General features: G+C 30.9%; 1 protein-coding gene across 1 annotated transcript; it reads right to left on the bottom strand.

Moving 5' to 3' along the window:
• Positions 1–27,825, bottom strand: Rab9 (RAS oncogene family member Rab9). The gene is made up of 4 exons (XM_075370667.1): positions 27,317–27,825; positions 14,671–14,868; positions 1,517–1,798; positions 1–400 (listed from the first exon to the last, which is right to left on the bottom strand). The coding sequence occupies exons 1-3, from the start codon at positions 27,524–27,526 to the stop codon at positions 1,538–1,540; spliced, it is 669 nt and encodes a 222-aa protein (XP_075226782.1). The 5' UTR covers positions 27,527–27,825; the 3' UTR covers positions 1–400; positions 1,517–1,537.
• Between the last annotated feature and the right edge of the window lie 31 nt (positions 27,826–27,856).

Consider the following 27,856-nt stretch of genomic DNA (forward strand, 5'->3'; position numbering starts at 1 on the left):
ATAGTAATTAAATGGATGGAAGAAATCCATTTTATGATTAATGCCAAATTATTATAAGGCAATTTAAAAAATTTTTTCCTTAAAAAAAAAAAAACATTATTTTTCAATAAATTTGATAAAATTATGTTCTACCCTGATTTTCTAACCTTAAAAATAAATAATTATTACTAAATACTTTTGTCCAATTGCACAATTTTATTGTAAATATTACCTGATATTCTTAATAATTATTACCTTTTTTGCAGATTTATATTTTAAATTTCATTATATAAGTAGCTAAAAACACTCATGCATGTATACACATAAAAAGCATACAAACATAAAACAATAGGGAGAAAGCTTTCTCTTAATTTAAAATTTTGCTGTTCCGATTATCTGCTGCTTGAATACTGGTGTAGATCTGTAAAATAAAAATAGAAAAAAACATTAAAAAAATAAACAATATTTGAAATGTTCAAACCAATAAGACAGTTTGTGAAAGTTGTAAGAATATGTGACACTACACGAAACATAGATTATAAGGATATTTTATATATTAATAAATATACAGTGGTTAACATTAAGAACAACAATAATAATAGACAGAAGAACAACTATAAAAATATTAATTTACAAAATCTCAAATTCAAACAATAAATGAAGAAATCATCAGCTAGTTGATGAACAGAACAATTAATTTAAATAATCTAATACTCTGTTAAAAAAATTGCCTGGTATACTGATCCCTATGGTGAAGTGGGAGAACTTCATCCTTTCATTTCGAAAGTCTCAAGTTTAAATCCAGGTCAAGCTTGACATACTTAAGCTTAAGCTACAAACTTCCAATCCATACTCCCATGCAAAAATTTTAAGCTTATGAGGCAAATTAATCATCTAAAAAATTAAAATACTAAAAAAGAACTTGGTAATCTGAACACAAAAGTTTCATTTTATTAAACCAATTTTTTCATAATCAGTCAATGATCAGGTACAAAACAGATATTAAAGTTAATGTTTAGTGCTATTTGATTTTCAAAAAAATGCTATTATAGTTTTACGTGAGTTGACATGAGCACAGATTATTCCTAATAATAGTGTTGCCATTCTCAGCAATAACAAGGCAGTCTTAATAAAAAACAAGTAAGGACTGAACTGATTTCCAAGGTTAAAATAGTACTAAATATTAATAAATAAATATACTTTCAAGTATAACAATAAGTTAGTACATTGCTTTGGATGCTAATCAATTGTATATTAATTTAAAAAATTTCAAATTATTATCTAATTTCATCATATTATATATTCTTAATATATTTTCAAGTGTAAAGATAAATTACAATCACAACAATCCTAAGACAAAATGCTTATTGAAAAGACAGAATTTGAAAAAATCAATGAGATGATCTATCATAATATAAAAGTTGGATGCATCTGAAAATAATTAAAAATAATCAGATGTAAGTGAACTGTATTCAAATGGCTGAACTCAGTAAGCTAAATTATTAGTATTATATTTATCTACTGTAGATATTCTTACATTAACTCCTTTTCCTTAATTTCAGTTAGAGCCAGAACAGCATGATGATCTTTTTTGTTCACGACTATGCCGTGATAAATTAACAATATCACCACCATAACGATCTACACGTTCTAATGAATCTTCTAATCGTGACCAGCTTTCAACTGCAATAGCAAATGCAGCTTCAACATTAATAGCATTTTTAGCACTTGTTTCTACATATGGTATTTTACCATTCTCATTACACCAACACTGTATTTCAACGTCACTTACTTCCCTTTTATCTGGTGCATTATCAACCTGAAACAGAAGTAAAATAATAAAAAAGGGCAAGGATAAACTGCTACACGCTGTTTAGTATAATTTACTTATACTAAATACAGTAGTGTATATGTATATATATATATACACACACATGAATTATATGAACATATATCTTGTAGTGTACACTGACAAGATGTCATAGATAGTAAGAAGACACTTGACAGCTTAGTAATTCATCTCCACTCTGTTTATCAACTGAATTTTTTAATAAATAATACTATTACAGATTATTAACTGACCTATTAAATGTAGAATTTACAGTCAGTTTGAATTAATTAATGGAAATCTCATTCATACAAAAAAAAATTTATAAAGGACACTGTAAGGAGCATAGTATTTATTTGGCAGAGATATTTAAACAATATTAAAAATTATGAGGGTTGATATGGTACAAAATTAACAGATACCTTGCTGACTCATATCTTAAGAAATTCAGATCTACAGGGTGTCCCATATAAAACGCAACCCATCAATCACTCATTCATGAAATTTCAAAAGTCAAGCATATTCCCTTACTCGTTACTAAAATGGACTTGTCCAACATCTGAACATCGCGGCGACGCAGTAGAACACTACCGATAGTAACAACAATGCAATCATAATGTTCAGTGTATTGCTAGAGACAAGATGCTGTTTACGCTAGATGAACGTGTTTTCATTGTTGAGTCGTACTTCAGTACGAAATCAGCGGTTGCAGTGCAAGATTTGTTTCGCCATAAGTACCCAGATAAACCAGCTCCTAACAAAACATCAGTATTAAGGTTAGTTGCAAAATTTAGAGAAAATGGTTCTGTTAATAACAAGGAACACAAAAGATCTGCGTCAGTGTTGAATACAGATACAGTCACTGAAATCAAAGACCGATTACTCGCCTCGCCAAATAAATCGATCAGACGTTTGTCTGCTGAAATTAATTTGTCTAAATCAACTGTTCATCGGGCGACCAAACAATTACAACCTTATCATATTCAAACGGTTCATCGACTTCTTGAGCCCGACAAAGAAAAACGGCTACAATATTGTCAACGGTTCCGTCGATTTCTGCGTGAGGGAATTAATGTTATGGATTCGTTATTTTTCACAGATGAAGCAAGGTTTCATTTAGATGGCTACGCAAACAGCCAAAACAGTAGAATTGGAGTGCTGAAAATCCCCACGTTTATCACGAAAAACAATTACACCCGCAGAAGTTGGACATGTGGTGCGCGATATCGCGGAAGAAAATAATCGGTCCTATTTTTTTCGAGTACACCATTAATGCAGAACGATATCAGGATATTTTATTTCAGTTCATTGTACTCTTGGAAGAGCAAGACAGACACTTCTGGCTACAACATGACGGTGCGACATAAAACTACGCAGGTTCAACTTCTGATTTGGTTGAGGAATTCTTTGGTAATCATGTTATCGGTCGACGCTTGTGGCCACCAAGATCTCCAGATTTGACTGCGGCGGATTTTTTTCTTTGAGTTACCTCAAAGAAAAAGCCTACAGCAACAAACCACAAACACTTGAACAATTTAAAGTCAATATTGAACAAGCTGTATTAAATATGCAGCCACAAACTTTGTAAAAAGTTGCAAGAAACGCTGTAAAGAGAATTGAAGCGTGTATTTAAGAAGATGGCGGCCACTTCCAACATTTACTCTAAATGTAAGGTAATAATAAAAATTACATTTACATTTACACATGCCTTTTTATTGTTTCAATACCTACCAGTATAAGGTTGGGTTGCGTTTTATATGGGACACTCATTTAACATAAAACTGAAACTAATGGTACTATATTGTGTTAGACATTAAAATATTCAATCAGAAGCAGTCCAGACGGTTGAATGTTCTCTTACTATTTCAGCTTTTTCCTTATCTTTTATTTCTTTTTTCATAGGCAAGAGGCACGGAAATTTGGTCTGCCACTTTGTTTATATGACTTGTGGCACCTTTTACATGTCAGGAATGTAATGATTTTTTTATTGCAGTTTTTGATTTTATTAGTAACACTATCCGTATGAAAACTTTTAAATGTTATCAACTGCAAAGAATGAAATTAACATACAATCTATAAAATAGTAAAAAAAATAAATAAAATAAAAATGCAATTGATATATTTAATAAAGTTTAGAGTAAATTTTCAAAAGTTTGTATAATTAGCTCAACAAATTGACGTGTACTTGTTTGATCAGATTTCATGAATGCCTTCAGGTGATTGAAGACATGTATTCCAAACATTCTGTTGTTCATGAAATACAGTCTATTATTTCTGAAATGACTCAACGTAACACAGTTGTGAGCTTCTGCTGGAACCCCAGCCATATTTGAATTTCAGGCAATGAGGTCATCCATTTATGCCGTTTGGTGTATGCCAGATGGTGTTTTTAATACTGTTTTTTGTTGTGGTTTTATTTCTCCTATAGAATATGGTATAGGCACTTTACACCTATACTGTACTGTGTGAGGAATATATTTTTTTTATGATACTGTGTGCTTTTAATTGTTTTACATTGCTGTTATCTAAAATTTTAAGTTTAGTGTTGTTTGCCTAAATTGTTTACTATAGTGTTAGTGGGTCTGGGCACTGATAAAAACACTTCATTGTACGCCCAGGAAAATAAAAAGGTGGTCAATTCGTCAAACACATTTTGACAAATTTTTATAGATTCTACATGAATATTAATATTTATTATCAAACAGTAACACATACTTTTCAAGGCAGCCTATACATGCCATAGTAGTTTGTTGCAACAGAATAGCTCTTGTGGTGATAATTGATTATATTGGCTAGCTCTTGGCCAATTAATTAAGAATAGGTCTGGCTTTACCCAGTTAGCACCTTAACTTCTAATCTGCAACCCACAATGGGGGGCTCTGTTTTTTATCAGGGTAGTTTAATGTCTTGTTTGGGACACTGCATTGCCTAGCTCTTAGTTTGAACACAGTATATATAAAAATTGTACGGGAAAGCAAATATTTAATTACATAAAATACAGTAACTGAAAGAAAAATTTGAGACTGCAGTAATTGTCAAAGGAGAAAAATAAAAATGATAAGATTTGCTTATGATAGAAACAAAAAATGAATTAAAAGAAATACTGAACAGAGTAAATTTACTGCTAAAAGAAAAATTCAGTTTGGAAATAAAACAATAATAATGAAATGTGATTGATAGAAAGAAGGATAGTGAGTAAATATTAAGGTTGGGGAAAAATATTCCAAAGTTGCAAAATTTTATTTAAGTAATAAAATTACAAAGGATGTGCATTTTTTTATCAACTGGCAGCATGTTTTTTTTAAAATCTGATTTTACTATTTTATCATTTATTTTATTAATTTTTTTTTTTAACTGTTTTTTTACAAACAAAATGTGGATAGGCCTAAGAAAATTGCTGCCTGTATAAAAAAAAACACCTTTGCAAACAGTGCAAAACATGAGAAACCTATATCATAATAAAAATAAGAAAGGATGTGTAAAACAACTGAAAGAAGTTAATAAGTGTGAGCTAATGTTTTCTGGAATTTGAGACGTACTATTTCTTACTTTAAGTTTATATAGACAATTATATAAAATAGAAATTCAACAAATTTTTTCTAACATAGGCTTTATAAATTTTTTACATTTTTTTTATTTTTAAGGCATGTTACAACATAACAAATGTTTCATCAACAAATATTTTAGTGGTTACAAATGAATGTACTTTGAATATCAGAATGGTATCAATGTATATGAGGTGTGTTCAAAAAGTAATGAGAATCTTTGTTTTATTGGAAGGAATTTTATTTATTCGTCTAAATTACTGTTATCCCCTTCAAAATGTCCCCATTAGATATTATACACTATTGCCAGTGCTTTTTCCAATCCCCGAAACACTTCTAGAACTCAATCTTTGGTACAGTGTTTAGCTCTTTCATCTATTTGCTTTTAATCTCATCTATGCTTGTAAAACGACGGCCTTTTAAGGTTCTCTTTATTTTTGGGAATAGAAAAAAGTCACATGGGGCCATGTATGGTGAATATGACAGCTGGGATATCATTACAGTGTTGTTTTTGGCTAAAAATTAACGAACAAGCAATGAAGTGTGAGCAGGCACATTATTGTGGTGCAAAAGCCATGAATTGTTTGACCACAAATCCAGACTTTTTTTTGGATTGCTTCACACAAATGGCATTGAACTTGTAGTTAATACTCCCTATTGATTGTTTGACCTTGTAGCAAGAACTCATGATGCACTTTGTCGTTAAAGTAGAAAAACACGGTAAGCATAACCTTCACATTCGACTGTACTTGTCGAGCTTTTTTCAGTCTTGGTGATCCAGAATGCCTCCACTGGGACAACTGAGCCTTAGTTTCGACATCATATCAGTAAACGCATGTTTCATCACCTGTTATGATATATTTAGTAGTTCTGCATTGTTGTTGTCTTCACATAGCGATTCCTGAGCAACTTCCATTCGCTGCTGTTTTTGTTCGAAATTCAACAATTTTGAAACAAATTTTGCTGTCACTTGTTGCATACCCAAAACATCCTAAAAAATTCCATGGCATGAGCCAATTTATTTCTCAACATCATCAGTGACTTCTCTGATTGTAATCTGGCGATCATTCATAATAATTTCTTTCACTTTTTCCATGTTTTCATCGGTTGTTGATGTGCTGGGATGTCCAGGACGCTCGTCATCTTCAACGTCTTCACGACCTTCTTGGAAATGCTTATACCATTCATAAATTTCTGCTTTACTCATAGCAGACTCACCAAAAGCAATATTTAACATTTTTAAAACATTGTTACACTTTATTCCATTCTTATAGCAAATTTAATAAAAATTCTCTTATCCATTACTTATACAAATAAAAAAATCGCTGATCGTACCAAAACACATGTTATCTTTTTGATAGCTGACAACAGACTAAACACCCAGTATAGCTAAAAATGTACAGATACTTTTCAGACATGTTTACTAATACAATAATGAAACAATCCCGAGAATCGGACTAATACAACCCGTGAAATTTCAAAATTCTCGTTACTTTTTAAACACACCTCATATATCATCAAAACACATCCCGTCAAGTATTTTTCATGATTTATTTAATATCTACATTGAACACTGTTCATGCATACAACCACATTTTTTCGCAACAGAAATTTGTCTCCGAATTTATTTTCAAAATTACTGATCATTCTTTTTTTTATAAAAAATATTATTTAGGAGCAAGTATGACTTTATGGTCAGGACTAACTGGAACTCTAAGGACAATTCCATTTTCAACTCTATGCAAAATGTCTGATGTGACAGCACATGATTATTATTCATTGTAAAGGTTTTTACAATGAGAGGTTAATAATTAATTATTAATAAATCAATATATTTAAATTCAAAAAAAAGTTTAAAAAAAGGAGATGAAGTCTGATTCGAACAGATGTGCCTTCTTCTAAGATCCAAATATTTTATTAATTAAAATTTTATTTGGCTATAACTTTGGAACTAATGAAAATAATTACCACTTATTATGACATATTGTTGAAAAGCTCTCAATGAGGGCTTATTATTGCCGTTAAGAAAAAGCCCAAAATCCACATTTTTTAGTTTTTGAGCTTTTTTTAGACACTTTTGGTTCAATCAATTGCAATCAAAAGGGAAGGTGCACAACTAGATGTTACAACAGTCCTAAATCCAAAATTTCACTTCCTTTACTTCGTACAAGGAAGTAAAAATGAAATCAAAACTAATTCTGTCAAGCTTAAACTTTCATTCAATCATTTTCCTACTTCATGAAGTTTCTTTAACATTTCAATATGAGACATTACATTTTTTCTACATAAAACTCTATGCCTAAACATATTTATATTTGGCTAATATTTTTACAAACCATTTATATACTAGATCTCAGCAAAAGAGGTTTGATGAACAAAATGAACCACAACTTATTTTTAAATAACATTCTTAATAGTGTTTCGTATCTTACTGAATTCATCTACAGAATTCGTTGTATGAGAAAAACAATATGTTTCATATTAAAATGGAATATTAACCTGTTATCTTCAATATATTTGTAATTATTTGTTTTATTAAATTTTTACTTATTACAAAATTTGTTAAGTTTTTTATTTAGAACCAAATGACACCTCATTTGTAAAAATTTGTTGACAAACAATCAAGTTACTGCAGACAATTAACCATCTCTCCATTATGTTGCAGTACTGTAATGCAAGCTGATAGTTTTTTGCCTGTTTTTATTTCCTCTAATAAGTGAAATAAAATTACTATTAATAGATACTAATAGCATATTAAAAAAAATTATCATCTTGCTTTTTGGTGGTCAAATTTACTGCCTGATTAATTGTCTGCAATAACTCTATTGTTTTGGAATGGATTTTTACAAATGAGGTGTCATTTAGTTCTAAATCAAATGCTTAATAAATTTTGTAATAAGTAAAAATTTGATCAGCATGTTCTTTTTTAATTCAAAAACATTTTCAAAAAAAGTTTTTTTTATTCAAAACTTTTTATTTTTCTGTAGAACAACCTACTAGTCTTACATTCGTCAAATTTGATTAAAATAAGTTTATGCATTTCTGAGAAATAACTTTTTTTATGAAAAACACAAAATGACATCCAGAAAGAAAACAAAGCAAAATAGTACTTATACCAATATGAACTTTTTTTGCTAATTTTGATGTCCTGAATCAGTTCCTGAAGTTCGGCTAATACGTCCCAGAACATTCTGTATACACACAATATATATATATACATATATATAATATATGAATGATATATGAACATATATTTCAATGAAATATATGTTATATATCTAAAAACCTTCTCAATCACGCTAAGAAAAATGCACAAAATTTTGGTTGAAACTTATCACTTCCTCTTTATATGATAGTATAGTATGATACCAGTATTTATATGATAGTATAGTATAGCATGATACCAGTAAATTAAAAAAAAAAAAATATATATATATATATATATATAAATCCCTAATTATACCATTATACCATTAGTGACGATGAAATATGCTTGTAAAAGTTTTAAAAATAAGTACTAAGGAAAAATAAAAATAAACTTAAATTAAAATGTGATTTCATGGACACAGTATACAATTAGATAACAATTCGATTTATTAAAAATTAATATAGATATCTTTTGTCTTTTCTTAAATCTTTTCATCCCCAAATACTATCTATAGATAGATGATATAAACAAAAACAAATTAATCATTATTTTACTATTATTAATAAAACAAAAGAAAATTCAGACAGGTAAACAATGACAATAATACATATAAAATATTAGTAGTTGTTAAGATAATAAAATCAGAAGCACTATATATCCACAGTAATTAATATAATATTATTAGTTACACAATGATTAAATCACATGACAAGAATAAATAATTAAATCCATATAAAATAATGAAAGAAAAAAAAATTTATATGTGTGTGTATGAAGAGAGAGAGAGAGAGAGAGAGAGAGAGAGGGGGGAATGAATTAAGTAAATAATCTTATGGTACTTGGATAAACCTTCTCACATACAATAATAACAAACAGTATAATAATGAAAAAGATATTACACAACACCTAAATTAAAGGATGTATTAAAAAAATATTCCAATAGCCAACAAGAAAAATTGTAGAAATAAAATTTGTCCAGTAATTTTTGTTAGACATTTTCAATAAAATTTATATTAAAATAAAATAAAAATAATTTACTATTTATTAACACATAGAGAAAAAATTCACAAGGTTCTTGCAGATCTAATACCTATTAAATATTATACAGACAGAACTAATCTATATAAAAAAAAAGAAATAATAACTTATATGAATCGCTTATTTATGAAATACCATAAATCACTTTTTTGCAAATTGAGTTATGACCATAGCATTAAAATATGAATGAATATGATCTGTTTAGTTATGAAACAATTCAAATCCATTGCCAAAACCCCATTTACAGATGATGTTATATTTAGTTTATTTATGAATCAACATAAGTCAGTTACGTGGTTTAAGAAATAAACACTAGAGTGCAAAACTGTAATCATCTGTGTCTAACCTTTCATTCCTTTATGTTATGGCTACTATATTGCTTACATTTTATTGTTAGTTGAAAATGCAAATGAAAAATAATTTATGAACAAAATAGTTATTTAGTTCTTGCATATAAATTGTATTATTAGTAAATACAAATTAAATTTGTTTTTTGTAAATTATAAAATGAGTGATGTTGAAAGTGATTGCGAAGATAATATTCTTAACTTATCTCAACATGTAAATGATGAGAGTGGAAAAAAAAAGAAAGGTGTTTGGAATCCAGACTCATACAAAATTAATAAAATTAAAAAAAGCTAGGTTAACTGGTGATGAGTACATTAATTATAAAGGAAAATTAACACCAGCAAGATCATTAGGGCCCAACTGCAGATAAGAATTTTGTATGTTAATAATATTGTAGCCTATTAATGTGAAACACTTTTATGCATGTGCTACCGGTTTCTAAGGTTACATACTGCATACTGGTTTCTAAGGTTACTAAGGTTATTTCAAGTTTTAGTAACAAATCCAAATCAGTTTCCAAATTTTACTAATACAGTAAATGGTAACAACTGATTTTACCTTTTAATTTGTTGTAATACGTTTCTGTAAAATTTTTAATTAGGTTATTGGCAAGAATAACTGTTAATTTTCACATCATAATTCTTTTGTATCTTGTTACAGATTTTGTATCTTTAACAGATTTTGGTTTGTAATTGCATATTTTAAATAACTTGTGCATTTTAAAATAAAAATGAGCAGGATTTAAACCTGCAAAGGCTAATACTTGCTGTTAAAGTCACAAAACATTGCATGAGAAACTTGGCAGACAGGAAATATCAGCAACAAGAGTGTGGGTCACTGGACGGCCGACTGTTCTAGGCCTCCTAGGTGTCTGATCTCCAAGGCCGAGAGGAGTACAGTGGGAGTAAAGGGGGCGGGCAGTGATGCTGTAAGTGGAAGCTGGAGGAGGACTGGACAGGAAACAGCATGCCAATGAAGCTAGTTCATGTCAATTTAAATCATTCGATTCTTGCAAGTGATATGATGGAGAAGTATGTGTCAGAGATGGGTGCAGATCTCATGCTCAACTCCGAGCCTTACACCCACCGAAAGCTGCTGAGGATTGTTGTATCCGAAGATGGGAGTGCGGCCATTTGGCTGTGTAGTCCACTTCCCGTCCGGGACGTGCTCAGGGGGGGGGGGGGATGGCTATATGAGGGCGAGGTTAGTAGAGTATATTGTTTCTCTTACTACCTCCCGCCCAATATCAACCTTGAGTGTTATAGGGACATCCTGAGCACTCTTTCAAGGGGTGTTGTTGCTTCATTGGCCGGCATTGTTGGCAGGTGATTGTAACACTTGACCGACGTCCTGTGGGTCTTCCAGGACAGAAAATAGAGGCAGACTCCTGATGGAAATCAGTGCTCAACTTGATATGGTGTACTTAAACATTGGATGTGAATTAACTTACAGAAGTGGAGTATCTGACTCAGTTACTGATGTGACCTTTGCAACTTTATTGTTGGCGGCTACAATACGGAACTGGCTCGGGTATAACGCTAGCGACCGCTCGACATGACAATAACTGGAACGGGATATGGCGGAGGTGATACGTCTGCTTTGTTAGGCTGGAGTGTTAAGGGCAGGGACTTGACTGCCTTTGTCGAGGACCTGAATTTTCGGATGGTAGACGAGGCAGGTAACGCTGAGAACAAAGCCGACTGATTAGCTGACTCGTGGTGAGTGCCTGTGAGAGGCAACTCCCTGGAAAATATATCAGGAGAGACCGCTCGCCAGTTTACTGGCAGACGGTCAAATCGCGCATAAACGTAGGGTCTGCTTATTGACTAGGCGGGCGTCTTTGAAGACGCACTACAGCTCAGCTAGTTTAATATACATGGCTGTATACAAGGTAAAGAAGAAGAAACTGCCCAGGATGATTAAAGCTAGGAAGAGAGAATGTTGAAGTGCTTACTTCAAAAGATAAAGGTGGACCCTGGGAGAAACAATACAGTTTGTTAGTCAAGAAGGTGATGAAAGCGAGGTCCCCAGTTACCCGCGATGCCTTAGAGGTTGCAAGAATAATCGAGGAGCTTTTTCCCGTTGGGGATGTTCCACTGGAGCGTGAGCAAATGGATGTGGGTACAATACCGTTGTTCGCAGTGGAGGAACTTAAGGCAGCCTTGCAGTGCGTTCCCTTGGGGAAGGAGCCTGGTCTACCCGCCTACCAAATGCGATTATCAAAGGGGCAACTACAGCTGAGTCATGGATATTTTTAGGGGTATATAATGCTTGTTTGAGCGAGAGCGTTTTCCTACGAGGTGGGAAAGCGCCTCGTCTTGATTACGAAGCCGGGGAGGGATCTGGCGCGCGCTCCCGTCGTCTTACTGTCCGTTATCAATGACTAATACGTTGGTAATGATATTCGAGAGAATAATACAACAACGGCTCGCCTGCGCCGTGGAGGTGGCTAGGGGACTCCACGGCAATCAATACGGCTTCAGAACCGGCAGATCTGCTTTAGACGCTGTGACGAAAGTACGGAGCTTAGCTGAGAGCACCATTGTGAGTCGCTAATACTGCAAAGGCAGGATGTGCGTTCTGGTCGCACTTGATGTGGATAATGCGTTTAATAGTGTAACCCATGCTGCGATCAGTAGTGCGCTGCAGGGATTTCGCGTACCGCAATATTTAGTAAAAATTATTTATTCGTATCTTGCAGATAGATGATTCATATTTAAGATGAACGGCGGTGTGATTGGGCGGGTGGTCGACAGGGGGTCAGTCCTCGGACCGACCCTCTGAAATATTACTTATGATGGGATTTTAGCGTCCCACTGCCCCCTAAAGTAACGATAATTGGATTTGCAGAAGACATAGCACTAGTCATAGACCGATACCCGGAGGGAGGCCACCAGAAAAATCAGGGACTGCTACACTGCAGTTGGAGCTTGGATGGCTGAGGCAGGACTCAGCTGGCACTGGAGAAATCAGAGTTTCTGGTTACATCCTCTGCTAAGCATATACCTACCTTGTCAGTCCAGGTGGATGGGAGAAAAATAGAGTCAAAAAATTCAATAAAATATCTAGCCGTATGGATTGACTCCTGTCTGAGATTTGGAAGGCACTCCATTGAGGCTACTGAGAGATTCATGTGCCATATAGCAGAAATTTTACCTAACTGTGGAGTCTGGGGCAACTGCAGAGGAGATTACTTACAGGAGTTACATATGTCATGCTGCTATACAGTGCAGAAATCTGGGCAGACGTGGTGCGGTACAGAAAGTACAGAGGGAGGATTGTGGCCTTAAATAGGAGGTGCTGCCTCTGGATTGTAACAGCCTACAGAACAGTTTCTCTGGAGGCTGCAGAGGTCTTGGTGGGGATGCTTAGCGATTGCACGCAGAAGGCTAGAAGAACTTGGTACCTTGAATCCAACTGAGAAGAGAGAGACGAATTCAGCGATCACTGAGGAGTTGATGAGGGCATGGCAAGAAAGATGGAACAGATGTGAGAAGGGCAGGTGGACCTATAGAGTAATAAAGGATGTTGGAAGATGGTCCAGAAGAACCCATGGCTCGCTGGATTTAGAGAATATCTATTCCATTTTGAGTTGAATTAATCTGATATATGCCCTGACTGTGAGGTTGAGGAGTCAGCATTCCTTGTGTTCTTTGGTTGCCCTCATTTTAACACAGAACAAGAGGAGATGACGGATGCCACTGGAAGAGAAGTAATGTTTGAACTAGAGGAACTAATGGGGATTATGCTGTATGGTGAAGAGTATTGGTCTGCCATTTCCGGATTTGAAAGAGCGGTAATGACAAAATTATACATTATTGAGGAAAATTGTAGGACAAGAAGGGGTTGTCAGAGGATGCAGAGGCAGGCAGGCACGTGGCTGAGGGCCTAGGGGATTTTCCATACATGAGGAGGTCGCCTGGGTGTGATGAAGCCATGAGTAGTCTGCTCCTGCATCTGATGGTGACTCGTGAGGTAAGTATGCTGTAATGTCCAATTGCCTGTGAGGTGTTTGTTTGTGTCACTGGATGTGACTGATTGATGTGCTGTGATGTGTGGAGTGTACGGTGTGAGGTATATATTCTGGAGTGATGATTGAATGTCGTGGAGTGTGTGGTGTGATTTTAGTCTTATGTGAGGTACCTTGTGGGTGTGTGAGGTTGGTGTCTGTTGACTGTGGTGTCTGAATGTGTGTGAGGGCGTATTCCCTCCCCCTTTTGAAGTAATGTACACCAGCTGTACCAGGAAGGGTGGGTAGCCAGGGGTGAAGGTTTAGTTGGTAGTGTGCAGGAACACATATGCATTTAATAACATCTTGCAGAACCTGTTAGCGAGCCCAACTGCCTAGGTGCCTGTAAATAGGGTTCCTCCACCTCTTTAAAAAAAAAAAATAATAAAATTCTATTTGATTACATATTAAATTGGTTTCTTACTCTTCTTAAGAGGGAATGAAGCCCACAATCTGCAGTATACTGAAATTTTATTGTAATTCTAAAAGTAATATTTGAAAAAGTATTTTCAAACAAACAGAATAAATTAAAAATATACAAATAAACAAAATAAAACATAAAAGCAATAATAACCTAAGAACCTGTATAATCTCACGGTCAAATCAAGGCTAAATTTCAATGATTTTTGGTATGAACAAAATTAAACATAAAAAAAAAAATTGATTGGAAACCTAGAACAATAATGATTTCTAGAATAAAAAGTTTTCTAACAAAATTTATAGAATACAGTTTAATGTGGTCCAGGAAAATTAAAAATATGTTTAAGAACTTTACCTTGTTAGCAACAACTATAAATGGAAATGAAGATGCATCTTTAACATCTGCATAATACAAAAATTCATTACGCCACATGGCAAGATTCCTAAAACTAGTACGATCATCTACAGCAAATGTTAACATACATATATCTGAACCTCTATAAAATGGTGTTCTCAAACTTTTAAATCTTTCTTGACCTGCTGTGTCCCATATCTATAACAGAAAAAAATTGACAGAAAACTGTACATACAACTATAAACATTTAATACTTATCGACTAAAATGTTAGAAGTGAATCAAACTAACAATACACTCATCTCTTAAATAGAGTAAACAACAATAAAAAAATTATTAGTAAGTGTTATTACAGAGATGTGGTTAATCAGTTAATTAGTGATTAATAATGATTTATTTCTTTAGTAATACATTAACAAAATAAAGAAATCAACTTGGTTTAAAAATAAAAGTTGGTCCTGATAGCTTACATAGAACAATAAGTGTCTTTTGCATTTATACCATATTATCTCCTTTGTTATTTACTTATAGTGGAAGGCTGGATGTGACCATACCATTAAAGATAATGATACCAGTTATATTGGTAATGATACTAATTATATCATTTTAAAGAAAATATTTGATTTAAACTATTAATTCAATTACTAATACTTCATAATACTTCTCTCTTTTTTCCTACCTTTGCTCTTACGTTGAGCAGAGGAAGGGAAAAAGAGAGAGAAAAAACCCATTCAACTTTACCTAAACATTTTCAGTCTCTATTTAAAATTGTTAGTTTCTTTTTACAAATGGTCTATAGTTTTACTGATTTATAACATATTAAGAAAATGAATAATTTTTTATAGAATTATTCATAATAATGTATTATAATCACTGAATCATTATGAAATACTAACAATTCACTTTATCGTGTTCTTCATGATACGCTATAATTCCTTATGAACTGCAACACAGAGAAGCTCACGTTTGATTTGATTCATGGAATGTAGTTATGCATAACTAGCAATGTCTTACAGCAAGTGTTGGAAATGTCCACCATTTTCCTGAAGGCAGGTCCAAACCCTTCACACCAAATTTTTTGACACCCTTTGTAGGACATCAGGGCTAATAAAATTCATCTCTGCAATAATGGCTTGCACCAGGTCTTGTAGAGTACGTGGATTTGCTTGATACACTTGTCCTTTCAAATACCCAAGAAAAAGAAGTCTGGTGACAATAAGTCAGGAGAACGAGGGGACCATAGAGCTTTTGAGATCATGCAAACATCAAACATTTCTTCCAAGAATTCTATGGTGTTTTTCGATGTATGGCACATTGCCCCATATTTTTGCAGGTAACAATAGCGTTCATCGAGTTGGAGAAGGGCTACAAATTGCATAATTATATCCTGGTATGCCAGACTGACAAGAATTTTGTAAAAAAAAAAAAAATCGGGCCCACTATTGGTCTCGAGAAATTGCACACCAAACCCTTACCTTTTGCGAGCTGAATGCCGATTCATATAAGATGAGTGTTTTTTATATTGACCAATATCTGTCGTTCCGACTATTCATGTGATCACTAAGGTGAAAACATGCCTTATAACTAAAAAAAAACATTATCCAGTATTGCTTTCCCATTACTTTCCACCTGGTTGATAAACCACTGGCAGTACCTTAATCTTTTTAACAGTGTCTGGGGGTTTCAGTTCCTGTACACAACATATTCAGTATGCATGTACACCTAATTTCTTTGTGGCCTTTTGTGCACTTCCGTACAATATTCCTGTCTGCCATGATAATTTATGTAAATTTTTCCTTGCAGACTGTTCAAATAATGCATGTAGTGTGTGATAAAATGATTGCACTGAATAACTGCACTGCACTATTTTTAAAAACAGAACAGTGATATAGAAGATATTGGATGCAGTGACTGCAGCAAGATGGGTTTGATAGATAGATTAGGAGCAGGAATGGATGGTCTGACTTTACTTGCAGGCACTTTCAATCATTATTTGGATTCTGCTCAAACTCTGGATAAAACAGAATCTTTGGCCAGTTTCAAAGAACATTGGGTTTTACCCCACAAAGCTTTAATAAAAGAACCAGCTGCCAGAAGTGCCAGATAAAACCTGGATGTTTGGCTGACTAACACTAAAGCTATTTATTCAAATAAGAAGGAGTAAAAGATATGGATAGGAGAGGAAAAAAGAAAGGGACATCACAGACTTGCTCAGGAGCAAGGATGGTTTTAATTATGGGCATTCAATACACTATTATAAAAATTTTAAAGTTGAAGAAAAGACTATAATTAAAACGTCAGCTAAATCTTCCTGTACACTTCTTTTAATGTTTCAAGCTTCAAATATTGGCTGTTTGTGTATACTTCACTTTAGTCTTTCATTCCTTTAAACATTTTCTTTCCTTTCCTTGCAATCAACATTGAATTTTACTCTCTTATTTACAAATACTTAAAATATATGAGGATAAAAGCATAGTAAAAGATTTATTTCAATAGTTGCTAATTGTCCTTGACGGTACAATTGCTGACAAATTTGGAACTATATGGACAAATATTGCCCACAATCTACAAATATTATTATCTATACTACATATAGAATAGTACAAACAATAAACCATTTTGTATTTCACTACAGAATTCTACCATACTTCCATACAGAAGGTTGATAGTTCAAGATACAAGCGAACAAGTAATATTTCAGCACTAACGGCTCCTTGATACTGTTCCTGGCCACCATGATGTTGTTAAGTTCTAATAACGACACATACTGGCATGTTGATCCGAGATCGCACAAGTTACTGGTATACGAGCTACTTGTACTATTTACATGAACAAGGGGCACCAAACTAATCTAACCTACATCAACACGGGATGTAGCTGCTTACCGGCTTTGAGTCAGAGAGCTGCACCGGATATTGGAGATCTCCCAAATATTCAAAAAAACAATTAATTAATCACTGAATTAATTAAAATTAGAATAACAGTAAACAGATTAATTCTTATGAACCCTAACACTGATGAAAAGGTACTGGTTATATATATAATGATCCAGCAACTGTGCGAGTTAGTAATGTAGCTCGTTAAACATGAAAATTTGGTCAATTCGAAAATATATCAGATCCAAAATCTGAGCAAAGCATTAAATCATTTCATCCAGTTCATACGAAATAGAAATATGAGTAAAGGAAAAATCAGGCATGGAAAAATATCAACTCATTTTCTATATATATTTTTTTGGAGAGATTCCACCAGAAGAAATTTTCTGGACAAAAATGTATTCCTTTCCGAGTATCCCAGCATTTAGAAGTGACCGATAAACTGTTGAAAATCGCTTGGCGACTCTTCAAAAATATTTTTTTTTGTTATACTGATTTAAAAAAAAAAAAAAATACTAAAATGATATTAATTTTTGTAATTTGTTGACAAAATTATAAAATTAATGTTTAATAACTTTTTGTGAACTCATAATTCCTTTCTGCGTTGATGCAAAAGCGCGAACAATTACACGACGATCTTCGCAGTATCGTTCTTTAACAATATTTATAAGATGAACCGAATAAACATAACAATAATTGTAGCATGTAATTATGCAGTAAATAACGACACTTTAATTTTGAATATATTAAATATTTTTTTTTAGCCTACTATTATTAAACGCTATTTAGTAGTCATAAAATTACATTATACACGTTTAGCAATTCTCATAAGCTGTTTAGATACAGTCTGAACCGTTAAAATGTAAGCCAAAACTCGATTAACTACAACCACATTTTCAAAAAAATCTGATGTGGACACTACAAGACTTCCTTGTACGCCTATTAAATTATATACACACATTTTTTTAAAATGAAAAGTACATAAAATATTTCATTAATAACATCTGATATTTTTTCTTTTTTTTATTGTTATTGAATTATTATTTATCGTAATTTTTTTTTTACAATCAGAGGTTAATAATTATTAATAAATCAATATATTTAAATTAAAAAAATTAATAAAACGAAAAACTGAGATGAAATCTGAATCGAACCGATGTGCCCTGTAAGATCCAAATATTTCATTAATAAAATTTTATTTGGCCATAATTCTGGAACCAATGAAAATGATACATCGTTGAAAAGCTCGAGAGGGTTTATTATTGCAGTTAAGAAAATGTCCAAAATCCAATTTTTTTTTTGGATTTTGGGCTTTTTCGGGCACTTTTGGTTCAGTCGATTACAATCAAAAGGGGAGGTACACAACTAGATGTTACAACAGTCCTAAATCCAAAATTTCAACATCCTACGTCTAATCCGTTTTTGAGTTATGTGAGATACATACGTACGTACTAGTCAAAATGGATTCAGGGAAGATCAGAATGGATATTTCCGTTGAAATCTTAAAACCGAAATTTTTCGGGATCACAATACTCCTTTACTTCGTACAAGGAAGTAAACACAAGACGATATATTTCCGATTAAACTAATAAGTTCTAGATAAAAAAACACACAGGAATCCCTACTAGCACTCATTATATCTTTACTATTTAGATTAACGCTTCATTAGAGTGAAAACGCGACGATCCTCATGCTATTTTATATTAATTTTTCTGCTAACGTAGGCCTCTCATTTTTAACTCGATTCTACTTGAAAGTTGAAATGAGAAAAATAATCCAATATTATGTCTTACTAACTAATTAATTTAATTGACTGACATTGTAATAATACTAATTTTCCTCGCCCAATTTGCGAGATTTTGGATTAACGGCTTTCCGGTTACGTCCTGTCATATTTTCAATGATAATTATTTTAATCAGAAATGGTTATTTAAAGAAAAAAACTGGTAAGTTTATAATCTGAATAAGACAATAATTGTATCTACGAGTAAAAATAATTACGACAGTGAATACGTTGTTTTTTAAATAAAAATTCTTTTAAACAACTGATCCATTCATTTTGGAACTGAGGAAAAGTACTAAAAAGACCTTATATTATAAAGAGACAACAATAAAGCTGCTATTTAGATCACTGTTCAAATAAAAAATCGGCTTCTAATATGAATATTCTATTTAGTCAGATTTATTTACAATAAAACTTCAACCCCGACATAATACGGCTGAATTTCATTATAATATACGCGTACATTCTCTTACTTGGAATAGGCAACACAAACATGCAATTACCGGTGTGTAAACTATATACAAGTTTAAAATAAAAATTAACCAGTCGATTTCAAAACAAGTCACCAACACCTTTTATAATTTTATTCTACATTTAATAATGTTAAAATTCTAATTTTTTACTACTTTTTAAAAATATGCTATTGTGGTAAAAACGAAAGAAGAGAATTTTTTGAGCTTTCAGTCGTCGCGTAACTTACTTTGATTGTTTGGCATTAAACAACTACAGCACCAATCGAAACGAAATTTTTAAACAAGGTAGTCAGTTCTATTAAATTATCATCCCTTAGATTTCACACCTATGTCTTCAACTGTTTAAGAGCTGTTATTCAATTTAGGCATAAAATCACATTATCTTAGTTTCTATTCAACATAGAAACACGGGGCAACGCTCTTTGTTTTTGTCGTTATTTTAAATTGATGAATATGATATTTTATAAAACTTAATACTAACCTGATCTTTTTTTAAAAAGATTTTTATTTATAGATATAAATAGTTTTATATGAACTGTTAAAAGAGAAAAAAATCATGACGAGAAAGTCAGTTTTTTTCACTCAGCGCCTATTCATGGATAAAATATTGGCCAACCTATTATTATTTTATTACAAGTTTCAGGTAGCAATATTAGTTTGGAATTCTTATTTTATTTTCCTGTAAATTTAATTTTCGCCTTTTTATTATATTATAGAAACCATTAGAGCTCGAAAGCTCTAGAATGAGAAGCTGATGAGAAATGATTTAAAAAAATAACCAAGTATTATACCACACGTATTTTGTTTCACTAAAAATTGATACTTTGTCACATTCAACAACAAAGTAGAAATTCCTATTAAATAATTGTTTATATTTTTTTTATTTTACCATCGTAATTTATTTTTGTTTTATTAATATATATCATTTTTAAATATTCATAAAAACCGATGAGATTAATTGTACTATTTAAGTAACGGAATAAATGCTAAATAAGTAAAATGTTAAAAAACGATATAAATGCTAAATAAAGAAATGTTATGTGTTAAAGGCTTGTTAACCTTCAATAATATTTTTTTAAACCTGAGTAATAATAATAAAGTTTAGGAGAGTAGAGAAAAGACGAATTTAATTAAAAGAATGGCCAAGCTTATTATTTTTTTGTTATTCTGTTGTGATGTTCCATTTCAAAAATGTACTCATAACCAAAAACATGAAAAAAAATATAATACTGTTAAAAATATTTTTATGAAAGTTGTTAAATGGTATTATTTATGATTAATTCTTTTTTTTTATGCGAAGTTGCACTCACTGTTGTAGATAATTGAAATACTTAATCAGTAACCTTCACTCTAGTATTAATTCATTCTGTAGCTTCAATTGATCTAATATTAATAAAAAAAAAATATTCAATGTAACAAGTATCAATTTAAAAAACTTAATGTACATTACGGAAAATATAATTTTTTTTTCAATTTTTAGCACGATTCCAAGCTCATATATTTTTCCTCCCAAAAACATAATTTTTTTTTAATATTACGTTAATACTCAATATTTTTAAATATTTTATTTTCAAGCGAAAGACTTCGCCTTGAATTCTGCTCCGTGGGTATAATGAATCCAAAATTATTTCTTAGAACTTAAATTATGGGGTAAATTTGCTTTACATGGTTTTTGAATAAAAATTAACTTTTAGAACTGAATTGAATAAATTGCAGAATTGTATCTAGTAATTTTTAGAAAATTATTGTAAATCACAATTTTTTAGGTATGAAGTACAATAACTTCGTTAAATTGCTAGCAATAAAATAAAATTTTGCAACACAATTTCAATATAGAATCATTTCAATATTGGAAAGTGTGTAGAAACAAAATCAGTTATTAGAAATAAGTAAATAAAAAAAACTATTATATATTACAGTATTAATAAAATGTCTTCCTTCGCTGATTGTAAAATAATCCGTTCGGCTTAAATTCCTTAAGTGGGCTCTTATTAATTTATCAGAATTTTTTTCGTATAATTTAAACTGCGTCGAAAATCATTCTCAAAAATTCTTATTTTTTTGTTCGAAAGTTAATAATTTCATACGACAACATAGAGTTGATGTTGGATCACCTAGGAGGCCAAATAATTCGTCAGCCTGCACCGATCCAGTCAACCGTAAATCATATATTCAAATAATCCCTAACTTCTTGACAAATATGAGGAGTTAAAAAAATCATTTCTTGTCTCGTTATTTATGGAACGTCCTAAAAAAAGCAAATTATTTTCTAAGAACACATTTCTCACAAAACTATCTTAAATAAATGGTCCAATAGTATGCTCATCAATATACCAATATACATCAAATATTAATATAAAACCTGCGTTGGAAACTACTTTTAATTTTCCATCAGGATTTTCGAAACTACAATGATGATTATTTCGCGAATTATCAACTCTTGAAAAGATAAAGCCTCATCAGTAAATAGTGTAAAACTTTGTGCCGATTGTCTTGAAGCCAGTGACAGCATTCTAGACATAGCGGCAAATCTCTAGGTGGTGGACTTCCACTTACAAAATAAAACATTTCTCAGTTATTTAAAAAAAATAATTATTTCTGAATAATAAATTTTTGATTCTTAATATCTGTAACAACAATGAAAATCATAAAATGCCATTATATTATCGTCTTACTTAATTTTTTTATTTATTTAATATTTGATTTTGTTTCTAGATACTCGTACTTTCCAATATTAAAATGATTCTTATTTCGGTTTTCAAATTATAAAATTCTGTCACTTTTCGGTCTGTTTTGTTTTTAATCGAAGTCAAATTTATTAAATTTTTCTTTACGTTAAAGTTGATGTTACACAGATTTTCTTAAATAAATTTTCTAAAAACTTCGTAGCAAATCTTTTCTCTATACTGTCAATTTAATGAAGTTTTTGTATGCTTGGCCACAATAACTTCAATTAATTGGCGAAAAAACTGTTTTGCAACACCAATTTTTTGTTAAACAATAATTTTCTAAAAAATGACCAGAGATACAGTTTTCGGACCTGTTTTATTCTTTAATAAATGTTAAGAATCATAAAATTTAGTATTTTATGATTTAAAATACTCACTAGTCATGAATTCAAAAAAGTGTTTTGGGCTCATGATTATCTACTTTGTTCTTTATTTTCAGTTGTACAATATGTACTGAAATTCTTCCATTTCTTCGTGAGGCATCTTGTAGATACTTGGTGCGCACCACGAAAACACTAATGCGGGAAAATTTTTAAAGGGAGAAGTAGTAAGTATTATTTTTATTTTATTTATTTGATAATGATCATTATACATTGCTAGGATGAAAATTCATTAACTTTTTATATATATGTATATATATATATAAAAGGCAAAATTAGCCCCGAATTCCAACTTTTAATAAAATTATTCTTATATAAAAAAAAAAAGTTTAAAGAATACCTAAAAAAAATACAAACAAGTTTAATCAATCAAAATAGGTATTTACACAAACATAGGCGCGCGCGCACGCGCACACACAATTAATTTGATGCATTTGCAATACTCCTTTCTATTCTGTGCTAATCTCACATTCAACATTTCAAAAATAACTGAAAACTATATCCTCAATTATGTTTTATATAATAAAATAACTTATATAGAAGAGTGTTTCCTTCTGTGTTTTTACTCCTAACACTTCCTTTAAAAAAAAAATTAATTAACCCTGGATGTCTTAATTTATGGCCTATATTGTTCTTTTTAAAAGATTCTGACACAAACTTATACCTTCCCTAATTTATCTTAAAACCTCTATACCTATCTAATGTTCATCATAATCTGTTCCCACAAGTCTTAATCCTTTGTTCTAGTAGCACAAAATACTATCCTCTATACAAATACTTTAAAGTACTTATAATAACTAAATATATGTTTGATATCAGCACAGATTTTTTTTCTTCATAAAAGCTCTCCTTAGTCTTACTGCACATAAATTTGTTCTTATTTTTTGTACTTTGTCTATGCATTACCATTTTACTACCTAACAAGTTCTGGTAATTGTGTACTTTTTCTCATATTCAACTCCTCATTATCCATTTTTCTGCCTCAATTTTTTTATTTTAATTTTATTTCTGATTAGTTTGAAATAGGATTTCTTTCCCAGCAAACAAACTACATTCATTCTAGCTTACTAGTTCCATAAAAAAATTACAATCTCAAAATTTTAATTTTTTTGTCCCTCACCTATGCTACTTTTGACTAACATTTTGTTTCATTTACAGCTTTAATATAAATTACAAATTAAAGGAGAGAAGCTACATTATTTTCTTATTCTTTCTGAACTAAACTTGCATATTCTCCAATTATGTTCAGTTACTTGATTCTTATGTAAATGAACTCTTCTTTCTCTAAATTTAAGATCAACCTTCTTAAAATTTGTAATGTTTCAATTCTACATAACTGCCACATTGAGGTCTAGAAATGCTATACATACACCTACATTTTCTTTTAACATGTGTTCTAATAATAATTTGGGAGCTAAAATTTCTTTTCATTATTTCATGCTTTTTCTGAAATAAAATTATTCTCTGCCTTCATGCCTTCTACTTCTTGTTCTATTTTCTTTTTATAAATTATAAATAAAAACCATAGTTGGACACTCATATCAGTGTATGGGTACTTTAAGCATATTTTTCCTAAATATTTATTTATAAATCTACATTGTCTATCTATATCTTTTTTTATATTTTCACATTAATTAATATAAAAATATTCTTTGGTGGATAGATCCTAACAAAGAATAACAGAATGTATAAATTTTACCTTTTTATTCCTGTTTTAAGAAATATTTAAACTTCTAAGAAAAGTTCTGATTAACACACAAAACTTTCATCTTTTTCCCAAATACAAACAGTTTCTTAGGTTCTTTAATGAGCTGTCTGTCCCATTACATCTAGAACACAATCAAAATGCTTAATATTTCCCTGATAATCTTACTGCACAAGCTCTACTATCACTGTTCTCTGGGCAAGGCTATTGTATGGAATAAATGCATTCTGTTATATGCTCAAATTATTTCATAAAATACTATTTCTTTTAATAAAATTTATATTTCTACAATTAAAAATCATTATAAAAAAGCTTACAATATAAAGTATGAATCTCTGGATAACAATGTTACAGCACAAGAAAATTTGGTAAAAAGGTCTGCAGGGGACCCTTAGGGAACTGAGTAAAACTTCAAGGAAATCAAAGCAAATGTAACAGATTCTTTAATATGTAGAACTAAAACGGCAGTGAACTTTGCCATCATCTCAAGTACCCCTAAGTTTTATCACACATACTTTAGTCTTGGACTTGCTATCCACTCTAAAAAATATCTTTAAATTTTTTGTTCATCTAAAAAAAAACTGAATATCATATTGGACTATACAAAAAAAAAATGTTCATTATAGGAATGACATAGTGCCAAGAAAATGAACATTTTAACTGTGAACTTTAAAAGGACAGCTCTACTCATCATTTACAAACTGCAATGTTCCTGCGATTCAGTTAGAGTGAGCATATTGTGTCAGCTGCATTGTGTTTATTGTATATTGTATTTTAGTGTAGTGTTGAGATTGATAGGTAGTAAAGGTTTTCAATAAAAACAGTTATTATGTTACTTTCAAACCACAAAGTAGATGACATTACAAAACATAATACCAAATAATGTATCTAGTGATTTTCCTTACCACTTTTATGTTGAGTGTTATTAACAACAGTGCCATTGATGAAATACTGCAATACCATTCAGGAAAAGACTGGACATAGTAATATGAATTTATTTTGAAAAAGCATATTACCCTTTTATTTACAAACTGGGATGTGATTTTTATTATTCTGTTACTCTAAACTATAGATTACCAACAAATAAATACAATGAAAGATGAACAATGAATACAAATAAATGCAAAAAAAAAGAAAACAGGTAATACAAGATATACAAACAAATAAATATAACAGAGTTCGACAAAGAAAGAATTTCATCAACTGAAGAGAATAATTATCAGTTAAAAATGTCTCAAACAATCCTTTAATTTATTCTTAATTTTTTAATCTGTTACATTATTTGGAAGAAAATGGGTAGAAAGAAAAAAAAAACAGATGATAAAATAAATGAAATGGTTTATTAAGCCTGACAAAAGCAGAAGTATACAGTATCATGGTTAAGAAGAATGCCAAAGAGGTTGGTAGAAATTATAACGTTCAATCATAACTGAATCAGTAAAAAAAAGTTCACAGGCAAAGTTCACTGTCAGATCCTTTTAAAATACCTAATGGAAGAGAACAAAGTGATATCTTGTCCCCTTTTATATTCAGCTGCTTCAGATCAGATTAAATGAGAAAAATTTTAAGGGAATAATGAGATAGGCTCATTATAACAGAAATTATAAATACCAATAGGATACTAGAAAATTAAGCTTATAAACACAGGATTAGAAATTAACAGTGAAAAAAAATTTCAATACGAAAAGGACAGCAGTATACTAATGTTACTGTAAAGGGAAAAATTTATTAAATATTAATTTCAAATACTTAGAAGTTATGACCGATAAGGTGCACTGACTATAAATTAAATAATGCATAAACATTAAAATACTAACAAAAGATTTTATGAATTAAAAATATATGTCATAAATTTACTTCAGAAACTTCGTAATAAAAATATTTTGTACAACCAAACTTGCAAAATTGATTTTAAGAAATGAATGTGAAATATGACTTAAGAAAAAAATAAGTCAACATAAAAACTTGTCAACTGAACATAAAACTTAGCTTAGTAGGCAATAAAGAAATCAGAGAACAGTGAATGAGGAAAATAGTTACATGAAACACTCTACTTTATCAAAGTAATTAAATCCTAAGTTCTGAAGGAGATAAATCATTTGGCAGGAGATCAAAAAAATAATGTTTTAAAAAATCCTATGCATCAAAGTATGAAGGAAGTAAAGGTAAATGAAGCAGAAATGGGTGCGTTAGGTTGGAGGAATGTTCATGTAACCGATATGGAATAGAGACGTGTGTTATAGCAGGGAATAGAAGATAATAGAAAAGGCTGCTGAAAGAAATTAAGGAATAATAAAAATCCATGAAAACTAAAGAAAAACTATTTAAGTAATAATATAATTAATTTTTCCCAATACGTAATGTCATTCTACTTTTAAATAATATGAGTATTATAAATTTCAATGTAAAAATATTTAAAAATGACAATCTATGAAACTATAAAAATTATTTTTTTTCGGATCTATCTAAAATTAGTAATGTAAGGATGCTGTAAATAATCAATATCTTGATATTATGAGTTAAGAGAATAATGAAAAAAAATATTGATGAACAACTCATCACATGCAGAAAGGTAAAATAAACCATTTTTGATGTTTGTTAGATAGATAATGAAAGTTTAAAAACTACAAATACATAAATAATAAATTTCAACAGAGTTACATTCTACATGGTGATATTTCATTAAAGGTTAAATGCTTACCTGCATGGTGTAAGTTTCTCCATTTAATTCTATATCTTTATTTAAAAATTCCACACCGATTGTATGAAACGAATGATCATCGAAATGGTTGTTAACGAACCTATTCATTAGACAAGATTTACCTACACCTCCATCACCTAATATCACAATTTTCAAAAGAATATTTTTATTCGTTGGGCGGGGACCGCCTAACGCTACTGGGGTTGCCATTCCAAAAAAGTATTGAATATAAAAATAAACCTCCGATAACTATTACGTATAAAAATCATTAAATTAATCAAATTTAAAGAGAAACTTCAATTACACTGGTCATAATAAAAAACCTTTAAATACACAATCAACTGATTTATTTTCATTTCACTGAATTTTTTCAGAATTAATAAAATACACACAACTAAAAATTCATAATTACTACACTCATTAGGTATTACTAGACATTGAGAATAATTAACAATAAACAATACTCAAGGCAACGTACGTTACCAATCTACTCAATATTCAAAACGTCATATCAAAGGTTGTCAAATAGATTCATAACAT

This window comes from Lycorma delicatula, chromosome 7, assembly GCF_047948215.1.
Source record: "Lycorma delicatula isolate Av1 chromosome 7, ASM4794821v1, whole genome shotgun sequence".
Classification (NCBI taxonomy): Eukaryota; Metazoa; Arthropoda; class Insecta; order Hemiptera; family Fulgoridae; genus Lycorma; species Lycorma delicatula.